Consider the following 23160-nt stretch of genomic DNA (forward strand, 5'->3'; position numbering starts at 1 on the left):
ATTGCTCAATAAGAACTGTACCCTAACCACAAAGAATCAACTCACCAGAGAGATGTAAAAATGAAACCATCAGAATGACAAAGTGAAACAATAGTCACCAAAGACGCTGAAATCATACATTACTTTCACTGTATGAACTAATTTACCGCAATTCCTTAAGCTAAACAACTGAAATGTTATTTTCTTTATAAAATTGCACCTTAACACTGATCACATGTAAAAACTACGTTTCCCACAATGCATTTGCATTTCACCTGTTTTTTCACTGTGCACTAAACATAAAAGATGGCTCGTGTTAAGAGCTCAACACCCGTGATCAAGCCTTCGGCTGAAGGCGAAACGCGTTGGGTTTTTGACGAGAAAGCGAAAATAAAGCTGTTGGTCTAAAAACTACTCTGCCTGAGTGAGTGCCTCCTTACTAACCGGTGCTGAGCCGGTTAACTGCATGCATTCATTACGACTGGTTCTGTCGTCTTTCAGGAGTGCACCTCGCCATAACATGGAGCGCCAGCGTTCCCCCTCAGAACCAAACCTATAAGCATATATATATATATATATATATATATATATATATATATATATATATTACAGCCTTAAACAATTAAATGTGACGAAACACGTATTGGATGCATCTCCTCTCACCATGGATGTCTTTGATACTCTGGTTGTGTTTTGTAATGCTGCTGGTGCTGTCATTACAAGGATAAATATATATACACACAAACACATACACAATATACTTGGAGATGAGATCAAGATCTTTGTAAGTAAATGTACATGCTATCACAAACTTTGTAACTTCTGTAAATACAACAAAGGAATAAGTTCTGCGTGAAATATTGTAATATACAGGACCTCATCACAAGTCCTTTGATTGTTTGCTTTATCTTTACCATTAGTACTGTTTTAGTCTACTTTGTTGTTGTGCTCCAGACAATCTGTTAGTATTGTGAGTGAGGCATTCCCCATAGCCGGCTTGACCCTTCTGGTAGTACGGTGCCATCGGATGAAGCACCTACTTACATAGGTATCTGGTCTTTGGGATGTGCGGTTAATCATATCCACAACTGCAAATGTAAAGTTAAAGAACTGTTGAACTGGTCCGTAAGACAGACTGCGTGTTGGTAGCCTGGTGTGATCCATGTCAGTAGTGACCTCTTACTGCCATGCTATACGTCTAGCAGACTGGTGCAACCAATGCGTAACTAGAGGGGTCGCTTTCTCCATAACACAACTAGGCACAATATACTGTATGCAGTGTTGGCTCTTATCGATTTCAAAATGGTCCACAGTGAAGAATAGTGCACGCGAGGCTATTAACGATATCAAGGACAACGTGACGTAGGATATCGCGGTTATGTACGTTTATGTGGCATTAGGATAACACGCTAACCCTAAATCTTTTCCCTTACTTTTTGCTGTTATGACCATAACAGTACATAGCATATGGAAACTCAAAGCTAATTAGGTTTTTATGTTATTAGTCTGGACCACCAAACACAGATATATGCTTATTTTCTAACAGACCATGCTCCTAGAAACTGCTGCAAGTGTTCCAAGGCTGTTAAACAAACCAGGCAACATAAAACAATCAGAACTGTAAAGCAATAACATTTTGGGGAATTTAGCTATATCTTAACTTATACTTCAAATATATGTAATTTATGAAGTTACATGCGGTTACTTACTAGCTATTTTGCTAAATAATTTCCAATTTCTTTGTTCCTGTAAAGCTTTTTTTAATGTGTATACTTTAAAAAAAATATTGCTCCTATAATTTCATGCCTGTGAAAATGCTTCCAGTATCTTTCCATGTGTAATGAGTTACTTAACTAGCCTTCCTTTATGCATCATTATATTACAAAATATTCGTACTTTTGACAGAATTCTTATTTGAAAAACACCATTCATTTAAAAAAACGTAACCGACGTTTATAAGAAGCCGTAACTACGTCAGTAGAAAAAGAGCATTTTTGTCAGGAACTACTTAAAAAATGTCTAGAGCACCCTATGCCAAACCCACAAAAGACAATTCACCTCTATAGCATATAGGTTTGGGAGATGTCTGGTTTTAATTGCTTCAAACACTTGAAATGTTTTTGTGTTATGTTGAAATGTGGAGTTTTATGCAATTGAGCAATCAGGCACAAAATGATAAACAAATAAAAAAGTGGATTTGGTATAAAAGTGACTTTGGAGCTTTAATTAATGGATCTCTGGTGGTAAATAGCATTAATGTGATTCACATACCATGAAAGGTACCCGCTCAAGCGTGCAACAATATGACCCCCAAACTCCTTTTCAGTTTTAAGTACAAAGTTCTATTAAAGCTGATTGGATAAACATATATAAATAATCCCAATGAGGTGATACAACTCGAAGCGTGTGGATGTGGGTGGGCATCTTGCTATCAGTCCATATCTGAGGCTTTCAGGCTAGTCTTCCATGTGGATTCTCTTTCTTCCGAGCTGATTGTGACGTAAAAGTAACCTGATTTGATGGCAGAGAGGGGTGGAGCCACTTAGATTGGACCATTCTGTCTTTAGGGGTTTCTCCAGCTCACAGTCTTCCTGCTGGTGTGGCAACTTTTTCTCCTTCACCAGGTTTTTGTTTAAAGTCAGGACAGTTGCCTGGAGGGTGGCATTGTGAGTGGAGGAATGTACCAAAGGAGACACAGCTCTTACGGCTGCTTCTTCTCAGTCTTGGCAGGACACTGGATCTTGTAGCCCACCATGTAGGCCTGGACATACACCCGCACCTGGTTAATTCTGCAGGAATAGAAAAAGAAGTAGGCATCAGTCCAATAGGTGCCACAATCAGGTAATAGGGTAGTACACAGGCTTTTACATTAATGCACAAGCTGGCACACTGAATTATGTGGGTGAAATGCAAATATACACCCTACCCAAAGGTGCACTCCAGGCAATACACTTACATCTGAATATTGACATTTTAAGAAGACTTCATTTAGCATAATACTGTACACATCAGCCCCTTTACGTCTTTACGTCATTTATGCTGTTTGTTTTACTCATCCCCTTTAGTTTATGATTTCTGCTTACCTTTACATCTGTCTTGCGGTCTCCTCTTTCCATGATATCCCCTTGTGCAGTGTGTTATCTGAAACTGGTTTTTCTGCTTACTTTATGAGGGTGTCTGGCAGTTTATGTGCTATTCAATTGCAATCAATGTAACCAGCTAAGGCGGAGGAGCGTGCCCCACTGTTCTGTGAGTAGATGAAAAAGGAAAAATAAAATGATGATAACAATTGTTATTATCATTTTATTTTTCTGTCGTGGCTCAGCTGGTTAGGGGCGGGGCGGGCGGGGTTTGATATCAAAGGTACAGGGGGAGGAGTGATACCACTATCTTAAGTGCACCTGACAGCTTTGGCCAGCCAAACAGACATGCGCACTTAGCATGTGCTCCACCGTCTGTAATGCACAGCCTAGTTGAAGAACATGCCCAGGACCCAGTCCACGTCTGCGCACCGAACCATGGCGCTCAGAACAAAAACAACAGCGTCGTGCTTGGCTAGTGGAGTCTGGGAGTTTGTGTGCTTCCTAGTTCCTGCTTCCTTCCTGCTCCTGGAGTGACGAAGAGGACTGAGAGGCGGCCGGCATGCAAGTAAGTGGTATTTATTTACATTTACTGCCCCGCCTCCCTGTTAAAGAGCGGCCGCCACTGAATGTAACAGATTTTACTTCGAGGATAAGAGAGACCACTGCAGCCAACGTAAACACTACATTCAAGAAATGGATACGACTGATACATTATCACTTTTTCCTTGTAATGCAGAGGTACAGGCATGGACTTACATATGGTCGGGTAGACATGATTCAATGTATACTTCAGAAGAAGTTCACACAACGCAGCAACCAAATTGGCTGCGCTGAGAAAGAGGAACAAGACTGCACAGTCTTGTATCGATTAAGATTGGCCTGTCTGCGCTGTCACTCTGAAAGGCTGCCTTGCAACATGCACAGACTTGCAGAGGCCATTGTGTGCTGTGCAGAATAAGGTTTGTACTGGAAGCTTATGCTTGCAGCATAGAGTTCTATGTCTAGACATACATAGAAGAATTCCGCACACTGGATGTGTGCTGTGCACTTCAGCACACAAGCAATGCATGCATTTTTTTAAAACAAAAACAAAAAAACATTTCCCCTAAAGCCAGCCTTTAAAGGTCATTATTTTGTGACACAGAGCCCGGTTTAGCAATTTTAGTCGATAGGGCTTTGTGTCGAAGTCTGTGAGTTGCAGCAGCGATCCTCCCAAACAACACCCCATTATAGTCCCCTTAAAGCAAAGTGGCACAAAGTAGCAAACTGCAGTTTTTCTGCAGAGACAAGGGCACCAAAATATATTTTGCACTGGAAAGTAAATACCCGTGTGTTACTTCCGCCTGTTTGAGGCAATTTTTCACTTTGCGACTGAACCTTAGTGCCTTGCCTAGTGGCAGCATGTAACAAATCTGGCAGCTTTTTATGTGGTCTCTCTGTGTTCTCCAAGAATTTTTCAGATTTTCTCTCTTTCACTTTTACTCAGTCTTTTCCCTTAGGCAACTTCTAAAAGTGAGTCTCATTATGTAAACAGTTGTGCTAGAATTTGTCGTCTTTAAAAGTGGTCAGCTGTATTTGAGTGTGTTGTGCCAGGGACGGCTTTAGCGCTAGTGGCGCCCGGTGCGACAATCATTTTTGATGCCCCCACCCAGGGCCGGACTGGGATCCGAAATGGCCCCTGGCAAACTGCTCGGCCAGCCCCCGTTGGGAGTAAGGGGGGGGTGCAACTAAACTGTCTGTCAGGGCCGGTTTCGGCAGGTTTTGTTACAGGGTGCTGATATTGCCAGCCCCCGGTAACAAAAATGGCCCCACAGAGGCCCAAAACCTGACACCACCCTGGCGGTCCACCGGGGAAATTCCTGGTGCCTGCTACGGGCCATCACGGCCATGCCCCCACCCCATGACCTCCTCCACGGATTCTCTCACTACCACCGGGCAAAAGTGCCCCATATCTCTCCACTCATAAGTTATTGCTAAATACAGCGCATCCGCTGATGTCAGCGCCGCCCTCTACTGGTCAGCGCCCAGTGCAGCCGCACCGGTCGCACTGCCCTAAAGCCGGCCATGTGTTGTGCCAAGTGTCATGTATTGAATTACGACCATCAACAACGAAAATTCATTATATGCTACTATATGAAGCTCACATCAAGCAGTTTACTATGGACTGGGTAAATTACTGATGATAAAAGTCAGCGTTATAGATGCATATCTGTTTATGTGATGGGCCAATTTTTGTGACACATGCCAGTACTGCTGAGAACTCGCAATACCGCCGACACAAATGTTGTTTACACGATTGGTATGTTTGTGGTCATTTCTTGAATACCTCAGTACCTTGGGCAGAAGGATGTGTTCAGGCTAGGTGCAGACCCCTGCCTCTATATATCTTTCTTCTACTTACAGTTTAAAGGCTATTTCTGCACCCCCCACACTAACTCCACCCTTGTACAAAGCACACAACTTTGGGTGGTGAAGCTGCTGTCGGAAGGACTATGCAGTCCCGTAAGCGACACACCAGTTCCTGAGCCTCTTGTCATGTGTTTGTACCGCTGCCCCTCTATGAGTCAGTCAGGCTTTTCATTCTGCCTAACGTTCTTATTTTTCACTTTGACTATAATTGCTGTGTACTCCCCTGATATTTAATACTGTAGATATTAAATTTTACCCGTACTTAATTCCATCCTCCCTGGTTTTGTCGCAGATAATGTTTGGTGATCTATGCCACAAAAGTTGTTAAAACACCGAGGGCCATATGTATCAAAGTTCCGTTTTACATTCCCTAAATAGCAACTTTTAGGTAATTGAGATTCATAAAATGAAAAATGGTATGTAAGACAATAGCGATTCCTACAGAGTCGCAATCACAATTAAAGAACCACTATTAGGTAATACTACTCCATTCATTCCTATGTGCCTAAAGGCCTATAGGTGTGTATGGTTTTGCATTACCTAATTTGCGATTGCCTAATTAGTAATCGCAAATTAGGAAATGCAAAACCAAGGGTGCCCAGGGCCCTAAGGCCCCCTGAAGCACCCCCAAAAAAATGTGCAAATTTAAAGAGCATACATGCCCTAGGGGCATGTGTGTGCTACATTGCACTTCGAAAAATGCATTTTTGATGCATTTTCAAAATTATTGCACATGGTTACCATCGACTTGGAGTCAATGGTAATAGCATTTCCTAAATGACCAATTTGCATTTAGAAAATGCTTGGTACATGTGCTTTGGGAATTGCAAATTGTGATTTCCTAATAGGAGTTGCAATTTTAGGTAATTGCAAAAAATTGCGATTACCTAAAATGCACTGCCAAAGTTTTTCATACATCTTGAAAGGCTATTTTGCATTCGCAAACTGTCAAATTTTGCAAATGGAACTGTTTATCATGCACAATATGTTGATACATGTGGCTCTAAATAAGTGAATACGTTGTGGGAAGCTGCGCAGATGAGATTAAATCACCTCATTTTCAGAGTGATTTGGAAGAGACAGAAATCTGTGCACCCTATTTATCCAAAAGCTCATCATGGGAGATAGGCAAGTGCAGGAGAGGTTAAATTAGCCGAAACGCTTGTGTGCACGACAAACTGGAATAGATGCCTCTAACATCAGAGAGAGTAGGAAGTAGATTTTGACAATAGGGCTCTCTTATAGAGAGTAGTAATTTACCATCACAAGCTATTTGAGACCCAAGGGTGAATGTCCACTTAATATGCCGACAGCTATGCCTTTCGCCCTCCTACACTTCCAGCATTTGTGTGTCTTTTTCCCCCAGCTCCTCAACATCCTCCGTCTAGCAGCTTCATATGTTTGTTTTGCTTCACGGGGACGAGCTGGTTGGGGTATGCACTCAAAGAGGTAGATTTGCTAAAGATTTGTGCAGCTGCTTGCACGGCACAATGCAAATCCCAGCTCCTGTTTAATATCTGTTAGACAGGCCTATGAGTGCAGAACAAAAATGTGTTGTGCTGCACAAGGGCATGCAAAAGCATTAATAACCCTACAGCAAACTTTAACTCCATCCTGCTGCACAATGGTTACTGCCCTCTCACTGGGTTATGTGGATACTAATGGTTTACAGGTCTGTGTTGTAGTGTAGTTCCTATATTCCCAATAGGCTCTGGGCATTGGAATAATATATCCTATAGATTAGACGTAGGACTGAGGTCAACTAGGTCTCTATCGAAAAGATTAAACTTAATCGTGTGTGCTAGCTAGCTCAGAGGTACTAGAAACTTTCTCGAATTCACAAGAAGGAATTCGTTTCTGACAACCGCAGAAACATGACAACTTTGTTTCCCAAGAATAATAAATATATCTCTAGAGTCGCGGAAACAATAGATAAGTATTTCACTCAGTCAATCGTGCATGCTTCATTTCTACAGAGGTGCAGAGAAATAGAGAGACGGGCTTTTTCAATAAAAAGGTTTATTGAACAGTCTTCTTTCTCATGCAAAAGAAATGAACTGCTACAATCGTAATGCAGACTGCATAGTATAATGTGTACAGCGAGAACAATATTATAAATAATACTGTAGTAGCATTGTATGGTTTCTAAGCCATAAAAATACATACATAAATAACAATGACTAAAATACTCAACTGGTGCTTCTAAAATACGACTAAACCCAATGTACCTATCCTACGTCTAGTACGTCGGAGGAAGTAAGTATTATGTAGCATAGGTTTAGTTTTCTTTGCCAAAAATCTATCCAAGATTTCTCTTAGGTTCTAATAAGCTCCATACCTTAGTTAGAATGAAGGAGGTCTGTTATCTCAGTTTAGGGACTGGATTTCTCAACAACCCGCAAGGGGAGCTTAGAAACACTGGAGCTGGATTCTAAGTGAGAGAAAGGCAGCCTCTTGATCAGTGCGTCAGCTGGAGGGTTGGCTTCCTTCGGCACTTGCTGTAGCGAGCTGCGTCGGGCAAGTAGATAGTCGAACTTCTCTGAACCACCATCGTGTCTTGCTAGAGCAAGCGAAGGCATATTTATACCTTGAAGGTGTCTAGTTTGACGTAAAGTCGGGCATGATAATGTCAGGAAAAGAACCCCTAGGGAATAGTAGTTCTTTGTAAAGTACATGAGTTCTAGGACAAATCAATATTCAAGCAAGGGGAAGTTACCTTACTACTTAAGCCGATTTTCCTAGAAATCGTGTGGTGTTTTGTACGGGTGGAAGTAGCCATGCCTGTATTTTGTCTGCATGGGCTACGTCTAAATAAGGGAATGGCTTCTATGCCTATATTAGGGCAATGCGAATTGTACCTATATAAGGGCATGAATCGGGAAAATTCACTCGGAGCCTAAAACGCTACACAACACCCACTCCACTTTATTATGTATGACATTACTAAGTTCTAAACACATTAAAACATATCTAAACGTGATGTGTTATGAAACCCACCCAAAATACATACAAATGCATTAGTACTGGTTCGTACATGAAAAGAGCATATGTGCTGTACGCATTTAAAAGCAATGTGTCATTCAAAGCATATAGATGACATTTGAAAATGCTATCCGAATGAATCACGAAAATACATTTATGAAATGGCTTTTAAATACAGAAGAAAAAAGTTGAGACCATTCCATGGCAGAATATATAAATTGTTTTAGTGTGGACAAGGTCAGATATTGTCCCTTGGAAGTTTTCAAAGATTTCTTGTTCTCTAAGAACAGTTCTACTTTAAGCAGATTACTTTGTGTCAAAAAATGAATTTGTAAAAACAAAAGCTTGATCATAGAAAAAATAGAGTTCCAAAGTTAGAAACTTGTTTTGAAAAATGAAGGTCGAATTCAGAGTCTCTCAGAACATCGTGAGCCAACTTCAAAAGTCAGTGTTATTGTTTGGAGAAAACATCAAATCTTCTAAGTCTGTAAAGAATTTGTCTTCTATTGTAGGTGAAAGTTGGACTACCTCGTTAAGCAGATTAACCGCACATAGATGCGAAGCATCGCCGTCAGCGTCAGCTGCATTAGCAATGTTCGAAGTAGATGGTACCTGCATGCCTGTTGCTCCACGTATCTCACCGTCTGCATTGTCCGACTGTGAGATCTCAACGAATGCCATCATCAGGATTGGTAGCCCCTGGGGACAATACAGTGCATGAGCCGTTACTGGTCCAAACAAAGTACCTACTTCCGTTGGCAGGACTGATGGGAATGTCAGACAGATGTCTAGCACGCATTCTTCTCCACATAGAAGGCATCGTAGAACAGGTAAGATGCAATCTTGCCAGATTGGTCGAAACGATAGGAACCACGTGGTATTTAAATCTCTTAAACGAGCCAAGCCCAGTATTTGTATAATGCGCTCACAACACTTCATTGCCAGGAGGGTATTATCCAAGGTGATCTCGGTGTCGATGGTGATTTGCTTCAAAGGGTGCTAACAGTCCCGAAAAAACTGTCTTAAATACATGTACAATACCACTGGTATCAGATATTTATTTATTTATTTATTTAGCGATTTATAAAGCGCCTGGTGACCCGGAGGCATCCCCGCGCTAATGATACATGTGAAGGCCAGAGGGGAAAAGGGAGCTTATTTGGGGAAAAGCAGAGTTTTTAATTTTTTACGGAAGAGGAGGTGGGAGGGTTCCAGTCGCAGGCAGCGGGGGAGTGAGTTCCATCCTGCGGAAGCTTTTACTGCGAACCGTCTACCGCCGGTTCGCGCCTTCCTAAATCTCGGAACGATGGCCAGACGTTCGTTGTCCGAGCGTAGAAGTCTAGGGGCCTTGTGAGGGGTGACCATGTCTCTCAGGATAGAGGGGCCGAGCCCATTGAGGAGTTTGTGGGCAGTACACATCGCTTTGAATTCTACCCTCTGACGTACTGGAAGCCAGTGTAGGGCTTTGAGCGCTGGTCTGGCCGAGGTTCTTGAAGGAAGGCCCATAAGGAGCCGGGCTGCTGCGTTTTGAGTTCGCTGGAGTTTGGCCAGGGTGGATTCAGGGGCTCCCAGGTAGACAGCGTTGCTATAGTCTAGCCGAGCGAGGATCAAACCTTGAATCAAGAGTTTCCTAGATAGGGGCGGAAGTATTGGGAGGATTTTGCGGATGGAACGCATGAGTCCGAAGCAGGTGCCTGCTGTTTTGGCTGCCTGGGTCTTCATGGACAGCTCTGGCTCAAGCCAGATTCCCAAGGTCTTGATTTCTGGTTTCGGGGTGGGCACCTCACCAAAAACGTCTGGCCAGACCGATGCGGGGATGGTGGTCCATTTCTTGCCCATGAGCATAACTTCGGTTTTCGATCCGTTGAGCTTCAGAGATGACTCGCACATCCAGTGGTGGATTTCCTGGAGGCAGTTCAACAGATTGTCCGGGTGATTGTCAAGATGAGAAAGTGAGACGACCAGTTGCGTGTCGTCCGCATAGCTCACTATCTTGATATGTTTAAGATATGACCTAACATTTCTGAGAAATGTATAGGGCAGTTTGTGGATAAAAGGGCATGTATCCGTGCAGAAGTCCTTGCAACTTGCAGGTCATACCTCTCTTTGGATGAAGTCAGTGGCACAGTTTTTTTGTAAAAGAATGGCTTTCATTCTGCTTAAAGTATCAATTCGAATAGAAGAGATGTTCAGTGAAGACCATAATGGCGACTCCCCGTCTGTCTTGGTTTTAGGAAACACTTGAACACTTATTAGATGTTTGACCCGCCCGTCACCCGAGCCTAATACCCTAGCTGTTATAGATTGCTTTCTGTCCCGTTTTTTTTCTCTCCACAACCGAATTTCCCTCAGGATGGAATGGACTAGAATACCGCAATGCAACGCCCAAATTGGCCATGGACGCCTTGTAAGCTCGAGGGCTAAACGCAGGACCCTGGTCAGAATGTACTGTGCCGATTGCGTATGTGCCAATAAAGACTCGCAAATCTTTTATAACAGTTCTAGTGTCAGCCGAGCGCTGAGGCCACATCCAAATGAATCTTGAGCACGAATCCACTGCGACCAAGATATATTTATAGTTGCCATCCCTCTGTAAGGGACTGCAGTGGTCCAGGTAAACGCAAGCTAATGATTTATCTGAAATTAACAGGGGCGTCTGCGCCAGCCGTTTCACTGTAGAGACTTTCATCTTTTGGCAGATTTCACATTCCAAAACATAGTTTCTGGTTTGTTTCCTCATGCCCCGCCACCAGTATCTCTGTTTTAATAACGATACTGTGGCGGAAACACCTGCGTGTGCAGAGGCGAGCCCTTCATGTGCTGCTAAGATTAGTCCTAATCTATGTTCCATGTTTGGAATTACTCTATCCCCCATTCCAGGGATTCGAGCAAACGGAACATTATTTGCATCAGTTATGTATGAGTATTTGAGTGGAAAGCCTTTTGGTAATGTTTTACCACTGTCTTTGCTTGAAGCATTGACAGTTTGTATTATTTCGCTGTCTATTTTCGTTTTTGAACGAGTGATTGCAGCTACGGAAGCCGTTTGCACAGCTGCCTTCACGGCTTCATCAGCCAATGAGTTCCCTGCAACGTGAACTCCATCACGTTGATGACTCAGTGTATGGATCATGTGAGCCTTTTGTAGTTCTTGTCGTAACTGAACTACTTGTTCCCAAAGCAACTTATGCTTGATTGTGCCACCTTTCGCATCTTTGAAACCGTTTTGAATCCAGTTCTGCAAGTATTCAACACGCTAATAGGAATCGCACACTATGAGTGTGGGGAATTCGCGATCAGTATTTTCAAGCGCCATCTTGAATGCTTGTAGTTCAGCCATGTAGTGTAGTTCAGCTCGCTGAGCTGCACAATCTCCCAGAGATTGTGTTTTTGTGACCATAGGTCGGAATTTGCCATCTCGCCAGCGACCTTTAACGATCACGCACGCAGCACTATAAGCTTGTTTACCCCTAATTGCGGGCTGTGCTGATTCATCTGTATAAATTATATATTCATACATTCATACTGTTCTAGAGGCAGAATCTCAGTGGGCAGAGGACATTCTTGTTCGTATTGTAGAAATTCTTGTGTTTTCAAATAAGGGTCAAAAACGTATTCAACATCTGTTGCAGCAAGAGAATTAACCCATTGTATCCATCTAGGATGTAAAGCCTTTGCATTTGGTATGCTCGCTTTTGTCACTGCCTCTAAGGCAGGTACAGGAGTAACAACCATTATGCGCCTACCCTGTGCGAGGGCTCTCTCTTTTGCTACTGCAATTTGAACCGCTGTCATAATTTTTTCTGTTGAAGTGAATTTCATTTCTGCTTGTGTGTACAAGTGTGATTTATAAGATATGGGTACTTTTTCTCCTTCATTAAAGGTTAAGTATGTGAATCCGCATCGTCCTGAAATTATTCACATTACTAAATTGCGCATATTTACGCGTGTTTGTAAATGTTTTGTTGCTAACATTTCTGTTTGCACTGAACGCAAAATTTCTGTGCGTTTTTGAGTCCAATTAACTGTTTTGAAATCAGGTTTGATTAATTCGTAGAGAGGTTTAACCTTTTCTGCGTAATTTAGAATGTAAGTTCTTCTGAAATTTAGGAAACCTAGAATCGACTGTAAGTTTTTCAGAGTTTTTGGAGGTTGGAGCAGGGCACACTTTTCTAGAAAATTGGCTGCCAGGCTTTTGCCTTCACTTGATAACTCATATCCTAGAAACAGGACAGGACGTTGAGGTGGGCAATTCTTGATTTCTTAAAATTGAATTTGTACCCTTCAGAGGCAAAGCCAAGTATTATGGTGTTCACTTTGTTCAAGTGCCTATCCAAGTCATCATCTGTTAGATAGATGTCATCGACATAAGATAATGCCTCATCATCATAGGTTTGTAGTAACTCTGTTACTCTGGCGGAAAATAACCCTGGACTATTCTTGAATCCCTGGGGGAGACAACATAAATGACGCTGTGTCCCCATAATTGAGAAAGCGATCAAATACCTACTTTCTGGCGCAATGTTTTGACAGAAAAAACGTTAGAAATATCTAATGTGGTTTTATATTTTTTACGCACAATATTATTTATTAGTGCCGCACTGTGTGAATTTTGTACTGCAAACGTTTTGCAACAAGAGTTTAAATGTCTGTAGTATAAAACTAGACGATATGTATTGTCTGGTTTGGAGACAGGAAACAAATGATTGTTCATGGATGAGGTGCATGTTTCAATCAATCCCTGGTATTCACGTTGACCTAATATCTCCCTGACTTGTTTTTTAGCTTCTTGCTCAACTGGATACTGCCTTTGTGCAGTTGGTTGATTGTTTAGCTGGATTTTATGGTGAGGAGAATCCTCATCCCATTCTACATGATTTTTATATAGAATAGAAAAAGAAGTAGGCATCAGTCCAATAGGTGCCACAATCAGGTAATAGGGTAGTACACAGGCTTTTACATTAATGCACAAGCTCGCACACTGAATTATGTGGGTGAAATGCAAATATACACCCTACCCAAAGGTGCACTCCAGGCAATACACTTACATCTGAATATTGACATTTTAAGAAGACTTCATTTAGCATAATACTGTACACATCAGCCCCTTTACGTCTTTACGTCATTTATGCTGTTTGTTTTACTCATCCCCTTTAGTTTATGATTTCTGCTTACCTTTACATCTGTCTTGCGGTCTCCTCTTTCCATGATATCCCCTTGTGCAGTGTGTTATCTGAAACTGGTTTTTCTGCTTATTTTATGAGGGTGTCTGGCAGTTTATGTGCTATTCAATTGCAATCAATGTAACCAGCTAAGGCGGAGGAGCGTGCCCCACTGTTCTGTGAGTAGATGAAAAAGGAAAAATAAAATGATGATAATTGTTATTATCATTTTATTTTTCTGTCGTGGCTCAGCTGGTTAGGGGCGGGGCGGGGCGGGGCGGGGTTTGATATCAAAGGTACAGGGGGAGGAGTGATACCACTATCTTAAGTGCACCTGACAGCTTTGGCCAGCCAAACAGACATGCGCACTTAGCATGTGCTCCACCGTCTTTAATGCACAGCCTGGTTGAAGAACATGCCCAGGACCCAGTCCACGTCTGCGCACCGAACCATGGCGCTCAGAACAAAAACAACAGCGTCGTGCTTGGCTAGTGGAGTCTGGGAGTTTGTGTGCTTCCTAGTTCCTGCTTCCTTCCTGCTCCTGGAGTGACGAAGAGGACTGAGAGGCGGCCGGCATGCAAGTAAGTGGTATTTATTTACATTTACTGCCCCGCCTCCCTGTTAAAGAGCGGCCGCCACTGAATGTAACAGATTTTACTTCGAGGATAAGAGAGACCACTGCAGCCAACGTAAACACTACATTCAAGAAATGGATACGACTGATACATTATCACTTTTTCCTTGTAATGCAGAGGTACAGGCATGGACTTACATATGGTCGGGTAGACATGATTCAATGTATACTTCAGAAGAAGTTCACACAACGCAGCAACCAAATTGGCTGCGCTGAGAAAGAGGAACAAGACCGCACAGTCTTGTATCGATTAAGATTGGCCTGTCTGCGCTGTCACTCTGAAAGGCTGCCTTGCAACATGCACAGACTTGCAGAGGCCATTGTGTGCTGTGCAGAATAAGGTTTGTACTGGAAGCTTATGCTTGCAGCATAGAGTTCTATGTCTAGACATACATAGAAGAATTCCGCACACTGGATGTGTGCTGTGCACTTCAGCACACAAGCAATGCATGCATTTTTTTTAAACAAAAACACAAAAACAAAAAAACATTTCCCCTAAAGCCAGCCTTTAAAGGTCATTATTTTGTGACACAGAGCCCGGTTTAGCAATTTTAGTCGATAGGGCTTTGTGTCGAAGTCTGTGAGTTGCAGCAGCGATCCTCCCAAACAACACCCCATTATAGTCCCCTTAAAGCAAAGTGGCACAAAGTAGCAAACTGCAGTTTTTCTGCAGAGACAAGGGCACCAAAATATATTTTGCACTGGAAAGTAAATACCCGTGTGTTACTTCCGCCTGTTTGAGGCAATTTTTCACTTTGCGACTGAACCTTAGTGCCTTGCCTAGTGGCAGCATGTAACAAATCTGGCAGCTTTTTATGTGGTCTCTCTGTGTTCTCCAAGAATTTTTCAGATTTTCTCTCTTTCACTTTTACTCAGTCTTTTCCCTTCTTAGGCAACTTCTAAAAGTGAGTCTCATTATGTAAACAGTTGTGCTAGAATTTGTCGTCTTTAAAAGTGGTCAGCTGTATTTGAGTGTGTTGTGCCAGGGACGGCTTTAGCGCTAGTGGGGCCCGGTGCGACAATCATTTTTGATGCCCCCACCCAGGGCCGGACTGGGATCCGAAATGGCCCCTGGCAAACTGCTCGGCCAGCCCCCGTTGGGAGTAAGGGGGGGTGCAACTGAACTGTCTGTCAGGGCCGGTTTCGGCAGGTTTTGTTACAGGGTGCTGATATTGCCAGCCCCCGGTAACAAAAATGGCCCCACAGAGGCCCAAAACCTGACACCACCCTGGCGGTCCACTGGGGAAATTCCTGGTGCCTGCTACGGGCCATCACGGCCATGCCCCCACCCCATGACCTCCTCCACGGATTCTCTCACTACCACCGGGCAAAAGTGCCCCTCATCTCTCCACTCATAAGTTATTGCTAAATACAGCGCATCCCCTGAGGTCAGCACCGCCCTCTACTGGTCAGCGCCCAGTGCAGCCGCACCGGTCGCACTGCCCTAAAGCCGGCCATGTGTTGTGCCAAGTGTCATGTATTGAATTACGACCATCAACAACGAAAATTCATTATATGAAGCTCACATCAAGCAGTTTACTATGGACTGGGTAAATTACTGATGATAAAAGTCAGCGTTATAGATGCATATCTGTTTATGTGATGGGCCAATTTTTGTGACACATGCCAGTACTGCTGAGAACTCGCAATACCGCCGACACAAATGTTGTTTACACGATTGGTATGTTTGTGGTCATTTCTTGAATACCTCAGTACCTTGGGCAGAAGGATGTGTTCAGGCTAGGTGCAGACCCCTGCCTCTATATATCTTTCTTCTACTTACAGTTTAAAGGCTATTTCTGCACCCCCCACACTAACTCCACCCTTGTACAAAGCACACAACTTTGGGTGGTGAAGCTGCTGTCGGAAGGACTATGCAGTCCCGTAAGCGACACACCAGTTCCTGAGCCTCTTGTCATGTGTTTGTACCCCTGCCCCTCTATGAGTCAGTCAGGCTTTTCATTCTGCCTAACGTTCTTATTTTTCACTTTGACTATAATTGCTGTGTACTCCCCTGATATTTAATACTGTAGATATTAAATTTTACCCGTACTTAATTCCATCCTCCCTGGTTTTGTCGCAGATAATGTTTGGTGATCTATGCCACAAAAGTTGTTAAAACACCGAGGGCCATATGTATCAATGTTCCGTTTTACATTCCCTAAATAGCAACTTTTAGGTAATTGAGATTCATAAAATGAAAAATGGTATGTAAGACAATAGCGATTCCTACAGAGTCGCAATCACAATTAAAGAACCACTATTAGGTAATACTACTCCATTCATTCCTATGTGCCTAAAGGCCTATAGGTGTGTATGGTTTTGCATTACCTAATTTGCGATTGCCTAATTAGTAATCGCAAATTAGGAAATGCAAAACCAAGGGTGCCCAGGGCCCTAAGGCCCCCTGAAGCACCCCCAAAAAAATTTGCAAATTTAAAGAGCATACATGCCCTAGGAGCATGTGTGTGCTACATTGCACTTCGAAAAATGCATTTTTGATGCATTTTCAAAATTATTGCACATGGTTACCATCGACTTGGAGTCAATGGTAATAGCATTTCCTAAATGACCAATTTGCATTTAGAAAATGCTTGGTACATGTGCTTTGGGAATTGCAAATTGTGATTTCCTAAAAGGAGTTGCAATTTTAGGGAATTGCAAAAAATTGCGATTACCTAAAATGCACTGCCAAAGTTTTTCATACATCTTGAAAGGCTATTTTGCATTCGCAAACTGTCAAATTTTGCAAATGGAACTGTTTATCATGCACAATATGTTGATACATGTGGCTCTAAATAAGTGAATACGTTGTGGGAAGCTGCGCAGATGAGATTAAATCACCTCATTTTCAGAGTGATTTGGAAGAGACAGAAATCTGTGCACCCTATTTATCCAAAAGCTCATCATGGGAGATAGGCAAGTGCAGGAGAGGTTAAATTAGCCGAAACGCTTGTGTGCACGACAAACTGGAATAGATGCCTCTAACATCAGAGAGAGTAGGAAGTAGATTTTGACAATAGGGCTCTCTTATAGAGAGTAGTAATTTACCATCACAAGCTATTTGAGACCCAAGGGTGAATGTCCACTTAATATGCCGACAGCTATGCCTTTCGCCCTCCTACACTTCCAGCATTTGTGTGTCTTTTTCCCCCAGCTCCTCAACATCCTCCGTCTAGCAGCTTCATATGTTTGTTTTGCTTCACGGGGACGAGCTGGTTGGGGTATGCACTCAAAGAGGTAGATTTGCTAAAGATTTGTGCAGCTGCTTGCACAGCACAATGCAAATCCCAGCTCCTGTTTAATATCTGTTAGACAGGCCTATGAGTGCAGAACAAAAATGTGTTGTGCTGCACAAGGGCATGCAAAAGCATTAATAACCCTACAGCAAACTTTAACTCCATCCTGCTGCACAATGGTTACTGCCCTCTCACTGGGTTATGTGGATACTAATGGTTTACAGGTCTGTGTTGTAGTGTAGTTCCTATATTCCCAATAGGCTCTGGGCATTGGAATAATATATCCTATAGATTAGACGTAGGACTGAGGTCAACTAGGTCTCTATCGAAAAGATTAAACTTAATCGTGTGTGCTAGCTAGCTCAGAGGTACTAGAAACTTTCTCGAATTCACAAGAAGGAATTCGTTTCTGACAACCGCAGAAACATGACAACTTTGTTTCCCAAGAATAATAAATATATCTCTAGAGTCGCGGAAACAATAGATAAGTATTTCACTCAGTCAATCGTGCATGCTTCATTTCTACAGAGGTGCAGAGAAATAGAGAGACGGGCTTTTTCAATAAAAAGGTTTATTGAACAGTCTTCTTTCTCATGCAAAAGAAATGAACTGCTACAATCGTAATGCAGACTGCATAGTATAATGTGTACAGCGAGAACAATATTATAAATAATACTGTAGTAGCATTGTATGGTTTCTAAGCCATAAAAATACATACATAAATAACAATGACTAAAATACTCAACTGGTGCTTCTAAAATACGACTAAACCCAATGTACCTATCCTACGTCTAGTACGTCGGAGGAAGTAAGTATTATGTAGCATAGGTTTAGTTTTCTTTGCCAAAAATCTATCCAAGATTTCTCTTAGGTTCTAATAAGCTCCATACCTTAGTTAGAATGAAGGAGGTCTGTTATCTCAGTTTAGGGACTGGATTTCTCAACAACCCGCAAGGGGAGCTTAGAAACACTGGAGCTGGATTCTAAGTGAGAGAAAGGCAGCCTCTTGATCAGTGCGTCAGCTGGAGGGTTGGCTTCCTTCGGCACTTGCTGTAGCGAGCTGCGTCGGGGCAAGTAGATAGTCGAACTTCTCTGAACCACCATCGTGTCTTGCTAGAGCAAGCGAAGGCATATTTATACCTTGAAGGTGTCTAGTTTGACGTAAAGTCGGGCATGATAATGTCAGGAAAAGAACCCCTAGGGAATAGTAGTTCTTTGTAAAGTACATGAGTTCTAGGACAAATCAATATTCAAGCAAGGGGAAGTTACCTTACTACTTAAGCCGATTTTCCTAGAAATCGTGTGGTGTTTTGTACGGGTGGAAGTAGCCATGCCTGTATTTTGTCTGCATGGGCTACGTCTAAATAAGGGAATGGCTTCTATGCCTATATTAGGGCAATGCGAATTGTACCTATATAAGGGCATGAATCGGGAAAATTCACTCGGAGCCTAAAACGCTACACAACACCCACTCCACTTTATTATGTATGACATTACTAAGTTCTAAACACATTAAAACATATCTAAACGTGATGTGTTATGAAACCCACCCAAAATACATACAAATGCATTAGTACTGGTTCGTACATGAAAAGAGCATATGTGCTGTACGCATTTAAAAGCAATGTGTCATTCAAAGCATATAGATGACATTTGAAAATGCTATCCGAATGAATCACGAAAATACATTTATGAAATGGCTTTTAAATACAGAAGAAAAAAGTTGAGACCATTCCATGGCAGAATATATAAATTGTTTTAGTGTGGACAAGGTCAGATATTGTCCCTTGGAAGTTTTCAAAGATTTCTTGTTCTCTAAGAACAGTTCTACTTTAAGCAGATTACTTTGTGTCAAAAAATGAATTTGTAAAAACAAAAGCTTGATCATAGAAAAAATAGAGTTCCAAAGTTAGAAACTTGTTTTGAAAAATGAAGGTCGAATTCAGAGTCTCTCAGAACATCGTGAGCCAACTTCAAAAGTCAGTGTTATTGTTTGGAGAAAACATCAAATCTTCTAAGTCTGTAAAGAATTTGTCTTCTATTGTAGGTGAAAGTTGGACTACCTCGTTAAGCAGATTAACCGCACATAGATGCGAAGCATCGCCGTCAGCGTCAGCTGCATTAGCAATGTTCGAAGTAGATGGTACCTGCATGCCTGTTGCTCCACGTATCTCACCGTCTGCATTGTCCGACTGTGAGATCTCAACGAATGCCATCATCAGGATTGGTAGCCCCTGGGGACAATACAGTGCATGAGCCGTTACTGGTCCAAACAAAGTACCTACTTCCGTTGGCAGGACTGATGGGAATGTCAGACAGATGTCTAGCACGCATTCTTCTCCACATAGAAGGCATCGTAGAACAGGTAAGATGCAATCTTGCCAGATTGGTCGAAACGATAGGAACCACGTGGTATTTAAATCTCTTAAACGAGCCAAGCCCAGTATTTGTATAATGCGCTCACAACACTTCATTGCCAGGAGGGTATTATCCAAGGTGATCTCGGTGTCGATGGTGATTTGCTTCAAAGGGTGCTAACAGTCCCGAAAAAACTGTCTTAAATACATGTACAATACCACTGGTATCAGATATTTATTTATTTATTTATTTAGCGATTTATAAAGCGCCTGGTGACCCGGAGGCATCCCCGCGCTAATGATACATGTGAAGGCCAGAGGGGAAAAGGGAGCTTATTTGGGGAAAAGCAGAGTTTTTAATTTTTTACGGAAGAGGAGGTGGGAGGGTTCCAGTCGCAGGCAGCGGGGGAGTGAGTTCCATCCTGCGGAAGCTTTTACTGCGAACCGTCTACCGCCGGTTCGCGCCTTCCTAAATCTCGGAACGATGGCCAGACGTTCGTTGTCCGAGCGTAGAAGTCTAGGGGCCTTGTGAGGGGTGACCATGTCTCTCAGGATAGAGGGGCCGAGCCCATTGAGGAGTTTGTGGGCAGTACACATCGCTTTGAATTCTACCCTCTGACGTACTGGAAGCCAGTGTAGGGCTTTGAGCGCTGGTCTGGCCGAGGTTCTTGAAGGAAGGCCCATAAGGAGCCGGGCTGCTGCGTTTTGAGTTCGCTGGAGTTTGGCCAGGGTGGATTCAGGGGCTCCCAGGTAGACAGCGTTGCTATAGTCTAGCCGAGCGAGGATCAAACCTTGAATCAAGAGTTTCCTAGATAGGGGCGGAAGTATTGGGAGGATTTTGCGGATGGAACGCATGAGTCCGAAGCAGGTGCCTGCTGTTTTGGCTGCCTGGGTCTTCATGGACAGCTCTGGCTCAAGCCAGATTCCCAAGGTCTTGATTTCTGGTTTCGGGGTGGGCACCTCACCAAAAACGTCTGGCCAGACCGATGCGGGGATGGTGGTCCATTTCTTGCCCATGAGCATAACTTCGGTTTTCGATCCGTTGAGCTTCAGAGATGACTCGCACATCCAGTGGTGGATTTCCTGGAGGCAGTTCAACAGATTGTCCGGGTGATTGTCAAGATGAGAAAGTGAGACGACCAGTTGCGTGTCGTCCGCATAGCTCACTATCTTGATATGTTTAAGATATGACCTAACATTTCTGAGAAATGTATAGGGCAGTTTGTGGATAAAAGGGCATGTATCCGTGCAGAAGTCCTTGCAACTTGCAGGTCATACCTCTCTTTGGATGAAGTCAGTGGCACAGTTTTTTTGTAAAAGAATGGCTTTCATTCTGCTTAAAGTATCAATTCGAATAGAAGAGATGTTCAGTGAAGACCATAATGGCGACTCCCCGTCTGTCTTGGTTTTAGGAAACACTTGAACACTTATTAGATGTTTGACCCGCCCGTCACCCGAGCCTAATACCCTAGCTGTTATAGATTGCTTTCTGTCCCGTTTTTTTTCTCTCCACAACCGAATTTCCCTCAGGATGGAATGGACTAGAATACCGCAATGCAACGCCCAAATTGGCCATGGACGCCTTGTAAGCTCGAGGGCTAAACGCAGGACCCTGGTCAGAATGTACTGTGCCGATTGCGTATGTGCCAATAAAGACTCGCAAATCTTTTATAACAGTTCTAGTGTCAGCCGAGCGCTGAGGCCACATCCAAATGAATCTTGAGCACGAATCCACTGCGACCAAGATATATTTATAGTTGCCATCCCTCTGTAAGGGACTGCAGTGGTCCAGGTAAACGCAAGCTAATGATTTATCTGAAATTAACAGGGGCGTCTGCGCCAGCCGTTTCACTGTAGAGACTTTCATCTTTTGGCAGATTTCACATTCCAAAACATAGTTTCTGGTTTGTTTCCTCATGCCCCGCCACCAGTATCTCTGTTTTAATAACGATACTGTGGCGGAAACACCTGCGTGTGCAGAGGCGAGCCCTTCATGTGCTGCTAAGATTAGTCCTAATCTATGTTCCATGTTTGGAATTACTCTATCCCCCATTCCAGGGATTCGAGCAAACGGAACATTATTTGCATCAGTTATGTATGAGTATTTGAGTGGAAAGCCTTTTGGTAATGTTTTACCACTGTCTTTGCTTGAAGCATTGACAGTTTGTATTATTTCGCTGTCTATTTTCGTTTTTGAACGAGTGATTGCAGCTACGGAAGCCGTTTGCACAGCTGCCTTCACGGCTTCATCAGCCAATGAGTTCCCTGCAACGTGAACTCCATCACGTTGATGACTCAGTGTATGGATCATGTGAGCCTTTTGTAGTTCTTGTCGTAACTGAACTACTTGTTCCCAAAGCAACTTATGCTTGATTGTGCCACCTTTCGCATCTTTGAAACCGTTTTGAATCCAGTTCTGCAAGTATTCAACACGCTAATAGGAATCGCACACTATGAGTGTGGGGAATTCGCGATCAGTATTTTCAAGCGCCATCTTGAATGCTTGTAGTTCAGCCATGTAGTGTAGTTCAGCTCGCTGAGCTGCACAATCTCCCAGAGATTGTGTTTTTGTGACCATAGGTCGGAATTTGCCATCTCGCCAGCGACCTTTAACGATCACGCACGCAGCACTATAAGCTTGTTTACCCCTAATTGCGGGCTGTGCTGATTCATCTGTATAAATTATATATTCATACATTCATACTGTTCTAGAGGCAGAATCTCAGTGGGCAGAGGACATTCTTGTTCGTATTGTAGAAATTCTTGTGTTTTCAAATAAGGGTCAAAAACGTATTCAACATCTGTTGCAGCAAGAGAATTAACCCATTGTATCCATCTAGGATGTAAAGCCTTTGCATTTGGTATGCTCGCTTTTGTCACTGCCTCTAAGGCAGGTACAGGAGTAACAACCATTATGCGCCTACCCTGTGCGAGGGCTCTCTCTTTTGCTACTGCAATTTGAACCGCTGTCATAATTTTTTCTGTTGAAGTGAATTTCATTTCTGCTTGTGTGTACAAGTGTGATTTATAAGATATGGGTACTTTTTCTCCTTCATTAAAGGTTAAGTATGTGAATCCGCATCGTCCTGAAATTATTCACATTACTAAATTGCGCATATTTACGCGTGTTTGTAAATGTTTTGTTGCTAACATTTCTGTTTGCACTGAACGCAAAATTTCTGTGCGTTTTTGAGTCCAATTAACTGTTTTGAAATCAGGTTTGATTAATTCGTAGAGAGGTTTAACCTTTTCTGCGTAATTTAGAATGTAAGTTCTTCTGAAATTTAGGAAACCTAGAATCGACTGTAAGTTTTT

General features: G+C 42.7%; 1 protein-coding gene across 1 annotated transcript in view; it reads right to left on the reverse strand.

Annotated features, from left to right (window-relative positions):
* Nucleotides 1–1741: 1741 nt before the first annotated feature.
* The window catches only part of LOC144827074 (uncharacterized), a 182029-nt gene continuing 160610 nt past the window's right edge, over nt 1742–23160 (reverse strand). Inside the window, exon 21 of the mRNA XM_078685521.1 lies at nt 1742–2768. Within this exon, the coding sequence (XP_078541647.1) occupies nt 2681–2768 (88 nt within the window). The 3' untranslated portion in view covers nt 1742–2680. The remainder of the gene's footprint in view (nt 2769–23160) is intronic.

This window comes from Lissotriton helveticus, chromosome 4_1, assembly GCF_964261635.1.
Source record: "Lissotriton helveticus chromosome 4_1, aLisHel1.1, whole genome shotgun sequence".
NCBI lineage: Eukaryota > Metazoa > Chordata > Amphibia > Caudata > Salamandridae > Lissotriton > Lissotriton helveticus.